The sequence below is a fragment of the Lithobates pipiens genome, unplaced genomic scaffold (genome assembly GCF_037356315.1).
Source record: "Lithobates pipiens isolate NorthernLeopardFrog02 unplaced genomic scaffold, aLitPip1_a1.2 Scaffold_18, whole genome shotgun sequence".
Lineage (NCBI taxonomy): Eukaryota > Metazoa > Chordata > Amphibia > Anura > Ranidae > Lithobates > Lithobates pipiens.
This window is the reverse complement of record NW_027507758.1, coordinates 49,942,420-49,956,358: the sequence shown is the minus strand read 5'-3', so window position 1 is coordinate 49,956,358 and position 13,939 is coordinate 49,942,420. Positions and strand designations below refer to the sequence as shown.

The window sequence follows — 13,939 nt, the reverse complement described above, 5'->3', positions numbered from 1 at the left end:
ACATTCTCCAATATTCTAGATACAGGGGAAGGTACCAAAGAGCTGCCAGGATGAGTCATCCAGCCCTGACCGCTAGTAACCCTGACCCAGATTTAATGGCACAGGTCTAACCCAGAGCCAGCTATGTTTTTCCTACTCTTACTACTAGTAGCACACACCAGAGGGTGCTACAGATGTATTTCTATGCAATTGCGTGTGACCCTTAACTATCAAGACGGAATAATCAACTAAGGTCTGTCTGCTGCTGCCCTAAACTTTGACTGCCTAAGCTATGGCATGTGGTCTTTCCACAAAATCAAGACCTAGACCCGACTCTAGAGTGTTGGCCTATTTTCACCAGATTGCAATATGAAATAATAATAATAATAATAAAAATGATAATTGTTAATTAGAAGAATCTTTCATGCCGACAAGCTTGTAATATTGAGACATTACAGTGTTAATAGGGTATTATGGGTGGTATTCATAATTTGCATTAACTCTGCCTCTGTTTTCTGAGCAAACTTATTTTCTGTTTCATCTATTCTTCTATTATTAGCATGCCAACCCCTCCAAAGGATAAAGTAATTACTATCTATAAACATGAAAAGGATGAGTTACCTAAAGGAATTCACCAATTCTCAGTACTGATAAGGTATGTACATTTGGATTATAAACAATATATTAATATTTTGAGTTCTCTAAAATGTGGCTAAATATTTCATTAATGATGTGAGGTTTAACATCCACTAATTCCACTAACAAAACATCCTAAAATATTCAAAAATATATTTAATTTCCCCTAACTTTCTTTTATGTAGCTACAACAGGAAGGAGAGATCTCTCGAAACCCATTCTTGGACCGTTGTCACCAAAAAAGACATCCTTCATTGGTAGATTTCTCTCTATTCCAATTCTGGTGCTAACTCAAAAAGTCCAGTGACTCCACTGCTAACGGGTGTCAGCATCCAGTAAGAGCTCGTCCATGCTCACTATAACTGCCTTTGTAAAGCCCCATACACACTATTAGATTTTCTGCAGATTTTTGTCTTCATATTTACCAAAACCATGTAGTGCAAGGGCCTATCTGATTGCATACAAATTGAAACTCTTAAGGTTTGGCCGCATATTATAAGGTTTTGGCAAACCTGAAGACAAAAGTCTGCAGATAATCTACTAGTTAGTATGGGATCTAAAGCCTCGTACACACGGTACGATTGTTGGCCAACCGAGCGTCTGATTTTTTCCAAAAGGGCGTGTGCCTGGAACTTGTCTTGCATACTAACGGTACACAATTGTTGAGCCACAAACACGAACATAGTGACGTACTACGAGGCATGTCAGCCCTTCTGCTAATTTTGTGTTTGGTGAGCATTGATTCCGATCATGCGTGTTTGTACTTTTGACTTTTGTGTGACGGATTTGTGTACTGACTATAGGAAAATCTGATGTCAAGCTGTTGCCCGGCAAAAATTTTCTAGCCTGCCATCCAACATTTGTTGGCCAAAAATTGGACAACAATTGTCAAAAGGAGCGTACTAACGGTAAGATTTTCGGACAACAGTCTGTCAACAGACAATCCCCTGCCAACAATCATACAAGGCTTTAAAGATCAGCTTCAGTCTGTCTTTTCCCAAGCTAGCAATTTTTTTTTAGTTTTGGAGAGAGTGGGAACATTTTTAAATGTTAAGAAGCAAGAACACATGTAATTAAAAAAATTCCACAAAGTTTAGATCCCTCCTTCTCTGAACGAACACGTTGATCCACATTATTCAAAATTAGTAGCTTATAGAAATTTTTATTGATTTTTGACCAACATAATTTAAAATTTTTTTTAGGTTTTTAAAACCTTCTAAAAAGATATTTTATGTAATTTCTTTAATTCCAAGAAAAGAGAGCAATTGGGAAACATTAGAAAAGTACCGAGATGGAATTATAAAACATGTGCAATAAAAATAATTACAAATGAACAATTCTTTTACAAAATCAAACATGATAAATTTTCAAAGATTTTGTTTCTAATTGTCATTCATGAGGTTCCAGAAATGTAACTGCTATTAAAATATTTTAAAGATCTATTTGGTATGTAGTAAGTTTTTGTATAGTTAGCAATATTAGGTAGACCCAGGGCTTTTTTCAGTGGGAACGCGGGGGAACGCAGGTCCGGTACCTCCAGAACTGATTTCAGGTAAAGGGAAGGGATGCAAAGGTGTGCTGGAGGATCTATTGTTGCTGGGGGGTGTCAATTGTTGCTTGCAGGGGTCTAATAATGCTAGGGTGTATCTATTGTTGCTTGGGATGTACTTTATTGTGGCAGTCTATTGTTGCTGGGGGGGGGGGGGGGGGCGACTATTGTTAAAAGGGGAGTGTATTGTTATTGGCATCAGGGGATATATTTTACAGCTTATCATTAACCTCATCACGCCGGCCAAACGCATATATGCGGCCACTCAGTGTGTAGGCCTTCATGTCAATCTCCCGCATATATGCGGCCCTGTTTAACACACTTACTGTGCTGAGAGCGCGGTAGCCATCGGTTTCCAGAAATCCCCTGGTGCATATTGGCCATCAGGAGCTTTTTGATCATGTGACCACTGTGAAAATCAATCAAGGTTGTCACAGATGAAACATAACCCAAATGCCCGCTTCTGCCTCCCGGCGTTTAGAACCCTTAAAGGACGGGTCAGTGGGAAGGGGTTAACTAATTTTATACAAGTTACATAGCACCACAAAATAATACTTGGTTCTGTATCCTCTAAAATGGGTGATAATGGAAGGTGGATAGGGGGTGGAATCAAGGGTTGGTGCTCGGAGGTTGGTAGGGGGCTGACTTGAAAGATCGAGTTCCTTCACCTATTTCCTGGGGGAAAAAAAGCCCTGGGGAGACCTAGTATATGTTTACAATAAGTCAGAATTGATATGGTATATAATAATTGTAAAGGATTGGGGTAATCCATCATTAACAGTTTCAAAAATGGTCTGATCATTGCCAGGGTACCATAACCCTATTTATACTTAGTAGAAATAAAGAGGGATTTTTCAGGCACTAACAGAACATAAAATGCTTGCCTTAAAAAAATTGTGTTTTTGTAATTTTTTTTTAAAGCAAGTATTGTGTGTTCACAATCTGATCTTTTATTTTCTCACCACTAACTGTTTTTCATATAGGAATTTTTTAGTTTAATTAATACCCAATCTTCATAGGCGTGCGCACAGGGTATGCTATGTGTGCCTGGGCCCTAATCACCCAGCTTCCTTTCGCTCCTCTCCCACCAGCTGCGGGGGTTTCAGGAGGGATAAATGAAGACAGTGAGTGATCGGTACCGATCGCTCCTGTGTTCATTCTTAACTGAAGCATAGCAAAGAGCACTTCCCATGTCTTCACTGTCAAGTGCAGCTGAGGCTGCAGAGAAAGGGACTGAGGAAGCTCTGTCCTCAGTCGCTTTCTCTCTGTTTAGACCCTTGATATTTCAGCAAAAAAATTTTTTATAATTTTTTTACAATTTTTTCTTTTAAATTATTTTCTACAATATTATTTTTTATTAATTGTTTTTACAATTTCTTTTGGAACCTTTCCAAAAAAATTAGTAAAAAAACCAAAAAAAAACTACTGACACCGTCCACTTCCCTACTGACACCAATCTCTGCTCTACTGACACCGTCCACTGCTCTGCTGATATACACGCATGTGTGTTTGTGCTCTGGGTGCACACCCTAATGCGATAGGCTGCGCACACCGATGCCAATCTTCTATTCGTAGTGTGAGCCTTTTTTTCCCAAAAAAAGGAAATCATCCTATGAATATCAATTTTCATCTTGTAGTTTTATTGTCTAGTAAAGATTTGTAAGAGTTTTTCTTTTTGTATTCTTCTCCTCCTTAGTCGCCATCTTTCTAATGATTTGCGGGATCTGACAACATTGCTTATCCATGGCATTGAGGCTGTTTTGATGGCGCTATTAATTGGATTTCTGTATTACGGACAAGGTGGAAATCCACTCTCCATACAAGATACAGTTGCACTGCTGTTCATGAAAGGCTCCCTCACGCCCTTTGCTGTTGTCCTGGATGTAGTTGCAAAATGTGAGTAGCTTGAGTAAACAGTTGGTACTTTCATGCCAGAAAGTTCATATTTTTTTTTTTTTACAAAAGAAAATGAAGAAGCGAATGTATAATTTAACTTGATTGGGGGGTTGGAGATGTTGAGAATCACAAGCAGCCATGTTCCATCTGTTATAAAAAATGCTGCTTTAATATGAAAGCATGTGACTGATCACAGCTAAACATGCACCGAACACCCCCCTTTTCGGTTCGCGGAAGAACTCCCAAACAGGGGAAAAGTTCCAACTCAAATGGCAAACCCCATTGAAGTCTATTGGAGCCAAACAGGAAAAATCTAAAGTGCCCATTTTGAAGGCTTATATGCAAATAATTGGCCATATAAGGAGTATGGAGGTCTGGGTACTGCCCTAGGGGACAATTAGCAATACATTTTTTTTCAGGAGCAGTGATTTTAATTATCTTAAAGAGGAGGTCCAGCCCCACCACGAAAAATGAAAAGTCAGCAGCTACAAATACTGCAGCTGCTGACTTATATATATGGACACTTACCTATCTATAGATCCGCGATGTCAGCACCCCAGCCAATCTTCCTATCGGCAGTCGGGTGCAGCTGCCACCATTCCTGGTAAGGGAAACCAACAGTGAAGCCCTTCGGCGGCACTTTCTAATTGGTCTGGCGGCATAGGAAGGAGGAGGCGGTAGAACATCCGGGAGATGGCACCACGGCCCAGTCTCCCGGAAGTGGGGACAGGTACCTAAAATGTAGGAAATAAATGGCTTGGGGTCCCCCCAAAATCCATACCAGACCCTTATCCAAGCATGCAGCCTGGCAGGTCAGGAAAAGGGGGGGTAGAGCAAGCGGCCTCCTCCTGAACCATACCAGGCCACATGTCCTCAACATAGACTCCCCCACTCCAAAGCACCTTGTTCCCATGTTGATGGGTCTGTGGGCTGAGGACTTATAGGAATCTGGAAGCCCCCTTTAACAAGATCCTGCCCCGCCACCTATGTGAATGAGTATCAGGTAGATAGTATCCCTACACATTAATCAAAAAAGTGTCAAAAAGTAATAAAAACAAGAGACAAGTTTTTGACAAATCCTTTATTAAAGTGGGGTACCCCCTAAAAAAAAAAAAAAATTAAAGTCAGCAGCTACAATAACTGCAGCTGCTGGCTTTTAATAATCGGACACTTACCTGTCCCAGGGTCCATCGATGCGGGGGAACGAAGCCCTCCCTCGTTCCCCGCTCCGCTCGTGGCGCTGTCATGCGTACTGTGGGCACCCGGCTGTGGCTTCACAGCCGGGCACCCACTGCGCATGCACTAGCGGCGCAGGGTGCAGTGATACGCCATACAGTCACCTGGAACACGTGACAGGTCCCAGGTGAATGTGCGGTGCGAGGGGAAGTGATGTCGCCAGCCCGGGCAAGGAAGAAGGCAGACTACAAGGGACCCCCTAGCAACAGGTATTTAGAGGTGAGTAAAAATTATTTTTTTTGCCAATTATTTATTTTTTATTTATTTTTTTATGAATTTTAAGCAGATTTTTATTTTTTGGTGGCAACACCGCTTTAAAAAATAAAAAAATATTGTCCCTTGATGTTAACCCATCATCAATCATCCGGCCTGTGACATCACAATGGGTGGGACCACGGGTCTGGTGGCCCACCCCTTATCTATATATGAAATGTAAAAGTGCAGAGCAGGCATTCGGTGGGAGGCCATTCCAGGAGGCGGACTGTTTTTTAGGGGTTGGCGGGTAGCGTGATTGATGATGGATTTACATAGAGGAACACTTTTTTTTAATAAAGGATTTGTCAAAAACTCGTCTCTTGTTTTTATGACTTTGTGACACTTTTTTGGTGAATGGGTAGGGGTACTATGTACCCAATACTCTTTCACCTTGTTAAAGGGTGCTGCAGAACCCTACAACCACCAGCCACAGTTATGGGGATGAGGCCCTTGTCCCAATCAACATGCCCTCCCTGCCCCAAAGCACCCACCACCCCATGTTGAGAGCATGTGGCTCACCCCCTCCCCTTTTCTGACCTGCCAAGCTGCATGCCCAGATAAGGGTCTGGTATGGATTTTGGGGAGGACCCCATGCCTGCACTTTTTTTTTATTCAGCTGTCAGTGGAGAAAGCCACAGCTGATAAATTCTCGGTTGTTAAGGACGCCAGCTTCCCAGTCCTGCTCCTTAACCAGCTTACACTGCGCCTGATTGGGCAAAGCTTTGCCCAATCAGGGCGCAGAATGCACTGTGCAGCGCTTAGTGCATTGCACGGTGTTCATTGGGGCGAACATCCTGCAAATTTGGATGTTCGGCAAACGGTCGAACAGGCAAATGTTCAGCCCGCACTTGATGGGCCGAACCATTCGCCCATCCCTAGTCACAACTCCAGTAATCTTTTCTGCATTTTAAGTAAATTAGACTCATTGGAGTTGATTTACTAAATGCAAATAGGCTGTTCACTTTACAAGAAACTTTTCCCAGAGCTTAGTAAATGAGTAGAAGCTCTGCTGACTTCCATCATCCAATCATGAACAAGCAAAAATACTGTTTTTTTTTTTTCCTTCCACTTAATTGGACTTTCTTTGCAAAGTAAAACGAGACTTTCTGATGGCCACCAGTGGGTTTCTCCCAGCAGCCAGCTGATCTCAGTAATTAGGCTCCACCTGATACTGACTGGTGGGAAGGCATATAATCCCTCCCAAAGACTACTTTCCCACTGTAGTCGCAGCCGCATTGGCGGTAAAGCGATTCTCATTTTAGGGGCACCTTACCGTCTTTTTAGTGGCACTTTTTGGCCACTAGCAGGGAGCTTTTAACCCCCGCTAGCGGCTGAAGAAGGTGTTAAAAGCGCCCGTGTTGCGGTGCCCATTCATTCCGATGGACAGGGGCAGTTTAGGAGCGCTGTATACAGCGCTCCCAAACCTCTCCAAAGATGCTGCTTGCAGGACTTTTTTTCCTGTCCCGCAAGCGCACCGCCCCAGTGTGAAAGCACTCAGGCTTTCACACTGGGGTGGCATGGGAGGCAGTTTTCAGGCGCTTTACAGGCGCTATTTTTAGCTCTAAAATGCCTGAAAGCTGCCTTCAGTGTGAAAGGGGTCCTATTTGTTATGTGTGCTTCAGGGTTTTTCCATATTCCTGCCCGATGATCCCTGCCTTATCTTGTACCTTGTATCCAGTACCCTGTATCCTGTTTCCCCATCTCTGCTCCCCTTGTTCCCAATCCCCCTTCACACCCTGTTTATGTCAGCTTCCCTCCATTTTGGGATGTTGGTTTAGTTTTGCTTCACTGTCATGTTTATTTTTCACTTTTGCTTATGGTCTGTCAGTGTTGGATTGGTGTTGTATGTAGTGTTAAATCTTACTTTAATCATACACAGTTTGATTTCAGGTTCTGTTGCAGGGGATGCCAAAATATGACTGGTATCTTAGTGCACGCTTCTGGGGAAATCAGTGAGCCAATCACACAAGCAGGAAATTACGTTTCTAGGGTGCATTCTTTACACCATCTATGTACAAAAGGCCTCCAGTTTGCCATATTTATTGCATTTTACAGAAATGACAGTGCTGCAGATTGAAAAAGAAAGTCATTTTTAACCACTTGCCGATCGCGGCAAAATGGCTCTCCTGTGTCGGATTACGTACCTAGTATGTCATCCAGCACTTCCAGGTAGGGGGCAGGCCAGCTGTGCTGTGACTAGACACAGCACAAGCCAATCAGCAGGTGCCGGTGGACATCCATTGGCAAAGAGAAAGACAGGACATAGCTCACACAGTTCCCACAGTGCACACGTGGGAGGAGAGGGGCAGGAGGAGAAGGAGCAGATCAGCTCTCTCCTCTCCCATCCATGCAAGAGAGGAGGGAGGGGGGAACTGTCAGTGCAGGCTCTGGGCTGTATGAGAGAGACGCTGATGGGGAACAATATATTCTGTACATACAACTGATAACAGAACATACAGATGAATAGTTTGTGTAGATGAGCATCCTTATTCTGGGTCCTGCCCCCCCCCCATACATGGCCTTCTATGAAGGCCCCTTTATTGCCCCACAATAAAACTTGCATTTAGTGCAGAGTTCTGCTGGTCGGACACAGTTTTCCACAAAGGAGCAGATTAGGCCGCGTACACACGCGGGGACTGTCTGCCGAAACTAAGTTCGTCAAACAGTCCGCTCAAACTTTTGAATGAACGAACACGCCCACACACGGCACTTTTTGAGCGGACAAATACGGCAAACTTTGTTCGCCGTACTAAGTCCGCGCAACTTTTGAAATGAATGGACTCGCCCACACACGAGGCAACAGTCCGCTCATTTTGAGCGCGTGTGCAGGTAGGCGGGGCCCGCGAAGGAGACGTCGCGGGCCCCGCCGCCTGGAATGGACTTAAAGGGGAACCCCAACGCCGAAAAAAATCGGCGTGGGGGTCCCCCCAAAGTCCACAACAGACCCTTGTCCGAGCACGCTACCCGGCCGGCCAGGAAAGGGGGGCGAGCGAGCGCGCCCCCCTCCCGAGCCGTACCAGGCCGCGTGCCCTCAACATGGGGGGTGCCTTGGGGAAGGGGGGGCCGCGCGGCCCCCCCACCCCAAAGCACCTTGTCCCCATGTTGATGAGGACAAGGGCCTCTTCCCGACAACCCTGGCCGTTGGTTGTCGGGGTCTGCGGGCGGGGGGCTTATCGGAATCCGGGAGCCCCCTTTAATAAGGGGGCCCCCAGATACCGGCCCCCCACCCTATGTGAATGAGTATGGGGTACAATGTACCCCTACCCATTCACCTGTAAAATAAAAGTACCCAAAAAAAAAACACAACACACGAGATAAAATATTTTATTGCACAGCTCCGGGGGTCTTCCGTCTTCGGGGGTCTTCTCGCCGGACTCCTCCGCTATCTTCTTGTAGCTCTTTTGCTAGCGGAGGAGTCCGGCATTCTTCCTCCCCGCCGCCGGCCTCTTCTCCCGACTTCGGGGGTCTTGTCCCCCTCTTCGGTTCTTCTGCCGGGCCACCGCGCCTTCTTATAGCTCTTTTGCAGGCGGTGGCCCGGTCTTCTGTCGCCGCTGTCGCCTTCCGGTCGCCTTCCGTTCTTCTTCTTCTTGTTCTTCTTCTTCTTCTCCAGAAGATATTGACACGTCGCTCTCTCCGGCCGGAATGCCAGAGCCGCGCTGTGCGGCCACTTATATAGTGACAATGGGGCGGTGTCACATGGTATATGTCACATGGGTTGGTCACATGGTGACCCCGCCCCCTTACGATGTCATAGTCCCCATGTGACATCAACCCATGTGACCAACCCATGTGACATATACCATGTGACACCGCCCCATTGTCACTATATAAGTGACCGCACAGCGCGGCTCTGGCATTCCGGCCGGAGAGAGCGACGTGTCAACATCTTCTGGAGAAGAAGAAGAAGAAGAACAAGATGAAAAACGGAAGGCGACCGGAAGGCGACAGTGGCGACAGAAGACCGGGCCACCGCCTCTAAAAGAGCTACAAGAAGGCGCGGTGGCCCGGCAGAAGAACGGAAGGCGGCGGCGACAGAAGACCGGGCCACTGCCTGCAAAAGAGCTATAAGAAGGCGCGGTGGCCCGGCAGAAGAACCGAAGAGGGGGACAAGACCCCCGAAGTCGGGAGAAGAGGCCGGCGGCGGGGAGGAAGAAAGCCGGACTCCTCCGCTAGCAAAAGAGCTACAAGAAGATAGCGGAGGAGTCCGGCGAGAAGACCCCCGAAGACGGAAGACCCCCGGAGCTGTGCAATAAAATATTTTATCTCATGTGTTGTGTTTTTTTTTTTTGGGTACTTTTATTTTACAGGTGAATGGGTAGGGGTACATTGTACCCCATACTCATTCACATAGGGTGGGGGGCCGGTATCCGGGGGCCCCCTTATTAAAGGGGGCTCCCGGATTCCGATAAGCCCCCCGCCCGCAGACCCCGACAACCAACGGCCAGGGTTGTCGGGAAGAGGCCCTTGTCCTCATCAACATGGGGACAAGGTGCTTTGGGGTGGGGGGGCCGCGCGGCCCCCCCTTCCCCAAGGCACCCCCCATGTTGAGGGCACGCGGCCTGGTACGGCTCGGGAGGGGGGGGCGCTCGCTCGCCCCCCTTTCCTGGCCGGCCGGGTAGCGTGCTCGGACAAGGGTCTGTTGTGGACTTTGGGGGGACCCCCACGCCGATTTTTTTCGGCGTTGGGGTTCCCCTTTAAGTCCATACCAGGCGGCGGGGCCCGCGACGTCTCCTTCACGGGCCCCGCCTACCTGGAGACGCGCTCGAAATGAGCAGACTTTCCTCCGAGCGGGAACAGTTTGCTCATTTCGAAAGTGGCCTACACACGGGCGGACTGTCCGCTCAAACCAAGTTTCAGCGGACAGTTTTTCGGAATTTCCGAAAAACTTTGTTCGTCAAACTGTCCGCTGAAACTGTCCGCTGAAGCCCCACACACGAGCGGACTGTCCGCTGAAACACTGAAACACAAAGTTGAGCGAACAGTCCGCCCGTGTGTACGCGGCCTTAGGGAAACGTTTATCCCATACATCATTTGCACTTGGATATGTGATCTTGGATATCCCATGACCAGGTGCAGAGGATTTGTAGGCAAATGTCCCTAAGCTCCATGATGACCTTGCAAATTACCTACACAGCTCTAGTCTGGAGGATCATTTTGCAGCACCCAAAACATTCTGCACCAAAAAAAGATTAAATGGTAAACTCTGCTCAGTACATATAAAATCTAGAATAACCATTATTTTAAATATCTTTGTTTCAGGTCATTCAGAAAGAGCGATGCTTTACCATGAGCTGGAAGACGGATTATTTTCTACTACACCATATTTTTTTGCTAAGGTAAATTCAGCTTCATTATTCTTGTGTTTTTTTTTTATACTGGCAATATCTAAAAGAGAAGTAAGATTCTCAGAGGTCTTCAAGGTAAACTCTTGTGCCATCAGTTTCTATCCCGGTCATAAGAACAAACAGAGGCGGTGAATCTTCTCAGTGTAAAAACAGATGACAACAACCTAACGGGAGTACTAACCCTTCTTTATTCTAGCCAAAAAAGTGTAAAATTAAATGTAACACCAATTTTGGTGAAAATATTTTATTCCTCCAGCTGTTTATGGGTTGTAGCATGGAATGGGATTTAAATAGGGCTAGTATCCAAGGAAGTAATGTAACATTAACCCATGATTAGTAATGAATGAAGTTGAGAGTTTTAATTTCCCAAAAATGTTGTAAAAACAAGGAGATTGGTTTCTTCTGATTTAAGCATGTTGGTCAATGGCAACTTAACCATAGCACTACCACATAAGTCTGTATTTCTGGCTCCCCTAATCACTTGATATAAAATAAATGTCGGGGGGGATAATTAAGGATCCTCTGCACTAGCCTGTTACAATTGAGATAAACAGCCCCAGTGTATGTTGTCTTTTGTCTGCTGTACAGGATGCCAGGAATGGCAGAGATATGTGTCCCCATTATTCAACTTGTGGACCCCTTGGGGAAAGGGGGTGAAAAGAAACAGTTGGGAGTACTCAGAGATTCTCACCCATGTGGGGTGAGGGGTTCCGGGGTGATTCAGAAGAAAGGAGAAAAATTACTTTGTTTTCCCAGGATTGTTAAGTCCCGGTAGGGGACCTGGAATTCACAGGCTCAGAGATTTTGGGTGGCAAAGAGCCTCCAACAGGGATTACGGGTATTTCAGTGCTGTAGGGACTATTTCGTCTGCAAGAGAGGGCTGGAAAGGCACAATGAAGCAGTGGGTTGGTGTCAGGAGGTGTACTGTGGAGCAGGACACAGCTGTGTTAGAAATGTGTGATGTCTGTAAAACCCCATACACACTATCAGATTTTCTGCTGATTTTTGTCTTCAGATTTACCAAAACCATATAACATGAGGTCAAACCTCAGGAGTTTCAATGTGTACGCAATCAGGCAGGCCCTTGCACTACATGGTTTTGGTAAATCAGAAGACAAAAATAAGCAGAAAATCTGATAGTGTGTATTTAAGAGTGTTGCTGAACTATAGAGACCTCTTCTTTGTGAACCCTGAAGCAGGCAGGGGCTTTAAGGGACTTTAAACCCTGCTTTGGACAAGGTTTATTCTGGCAGTGGGCCATATCTTTGCGTTTGAGCCACAAGTGTATGGACTATTTGTTTTTCGCTGAAGGAACAATTTAATTTTGCCTGTTTTTGTAGGAATAAAGACTATTTGCTTTTACCACACAGCTGGCTTGCCCATATCACATTGCCTATAAGACTCAATCCTAGCTTCTTCAGGAAAGTGAAATTATGGAGTGCTAGATTTTATAATAGTTGTTCTCCACTTTGTCTTTCAGGTCATTGGTGAGCTCCCAGAACACATGGCCTTTGTTATTTTCTACAGCGTGCCCATATACTGGTTGGCAAACCTGAACCCCTTACCAGAAAACTTCCTGATGAACTTCTCGCTCATGTGGCTGGTGGTTTACTGCAGCCGTACCATGGCCCTGTGGATGTCGGCAACGTTCCCCACCCTACAGATGTCCTCCTTCCTCAGTAATGCCATCTTCACAGCTAGTTATCTGACTGGAGGATTCATTATCAGGCTGGAGAATCTCTGGACAGGTACGCTTATACAATTAGAGGATAGTTATTATTATTGTTATTTTAGACCCCTAGCGGGATGCTTTTAACCCACAAAAAGGGTTAAAAACTCTTGTTTCGCTGCGCTTTCAAAACGCTTTTAAGGCGCTTTGAAAGTGCTGCCTATTCATTCCAAATGGGCATTTTTGGAGTGAAAAATACAGTGCTACCAACCCGCCCCAAAGATGCTGCTTGCAGGATTTTTCAGAACGTCCCGCAAGCACACCGCCCCAGTGTTAAAAACACACTGGAATGAATGTGAGGTGGTTTTCGGGCCCTTTGCAGAGGCTATTTCTAGCGCTAAAGCACCTGAAAACTGCCCCAGTGTGAAAGGGTCTAACTGAGGGTTGTAATGATGGTTTAGACTACAAATAGAGGACTGGGAACACATGAGTGAAGAGTGGGTAAACTACTTATGACTGTATTCCTGATGGTATAATTTTGTCAAATAACTCTTTATTCAAGACAATTTAAGAGAATTTTGAGATGTACAACAAACAATGTTAGTAATGATAATGAAATTGTCATGCGACATTCAAATGACTCAGTGCCAAAGCCATAGAAAGAAATCCTGAGACATTTTAAATGCAAGTGGTGCATCCTAATTAGCCGATGGAAGGCCATGACATTAGATATGGAACAAGAAAGAACTATAACATAAATAAAAAGAGAGGAAGAGGAAATATGGAAGAAGTCAGACATGGCAATTTGAAAGTACCCAAAGTTCAAAAGAGAATGGGAATTACTGATCTATTTCTGCTATTCCAGAGATGCTCAAAAGTAATTAGGCGTCAGATAGGTTGGACAATTTTTTGCAGGATAAGGGCATAAAAAGTCATAGAGCACTAAAGGCCCACCAGCATGTCCAGGTAGTTGAGACCTTTTTGGGATTTATACTATCTTCTGCAACAAAGGTCTCCATTTTCATGATGTCGTTAAGGATGTGAATCCAATCAAGAAGGGGGGGCAGGAATGTACTCTTGCAGTGGCAGGAGATGGCCACCTGGGCCACCAATAGGCAGTGCCTCGGGATGCTTTTTTTGATTTTGGAAATGGACCCTGGGGCCATTGAAAAGACGGCAACTCCTGATGGTATGATTTAATGCCTGGTAACCTTGGGGCTGGTAACCTGGTAACCTATGGCTGTAAATGTTGAACCATAAAGAAGGCTGAACACCAAACAATTGATGCTTTTAAACTATGATGTTGGAGAAGACTCTTGAAAATCCCTTGGAGGGCAAGAAGATCAAACCAGTCAATCTGGAAGGAAATCAACC

The 13,939-nt window shown here is 45.3% G+C and overlaps 1 protein-coding gene across 1 annotated transcript in view; it reads left to right on the top strand.

The window, feature by feature from the left end:
• Positions 1–13,939, top strand: part of ABCG8 (ATP binding cassette subfamily G member 8) — a 53,175-nt gene that overhangs the window by 24,537 nt on the left and 14,699 nt on the right. Inside the window, exons 8-11 of the mRNA XM_077485669.1 lie at positions 539–634; positions 3,861–4,060; positions 10,811–10,887; positions 12,377–12,644. Coding sequence (XP_077341795.1) covers positions 539–634; positions 3,861–4,060; positions 10,811–10,887; positions 12,377–12,644 — 641 coding nt within the window. The remainder of the gene's footprint in view (positions 1–538; positions 635–3,860; positions 4,061–10,810; positions 10,888–12,376; positions 12,645–13,939) is intronic.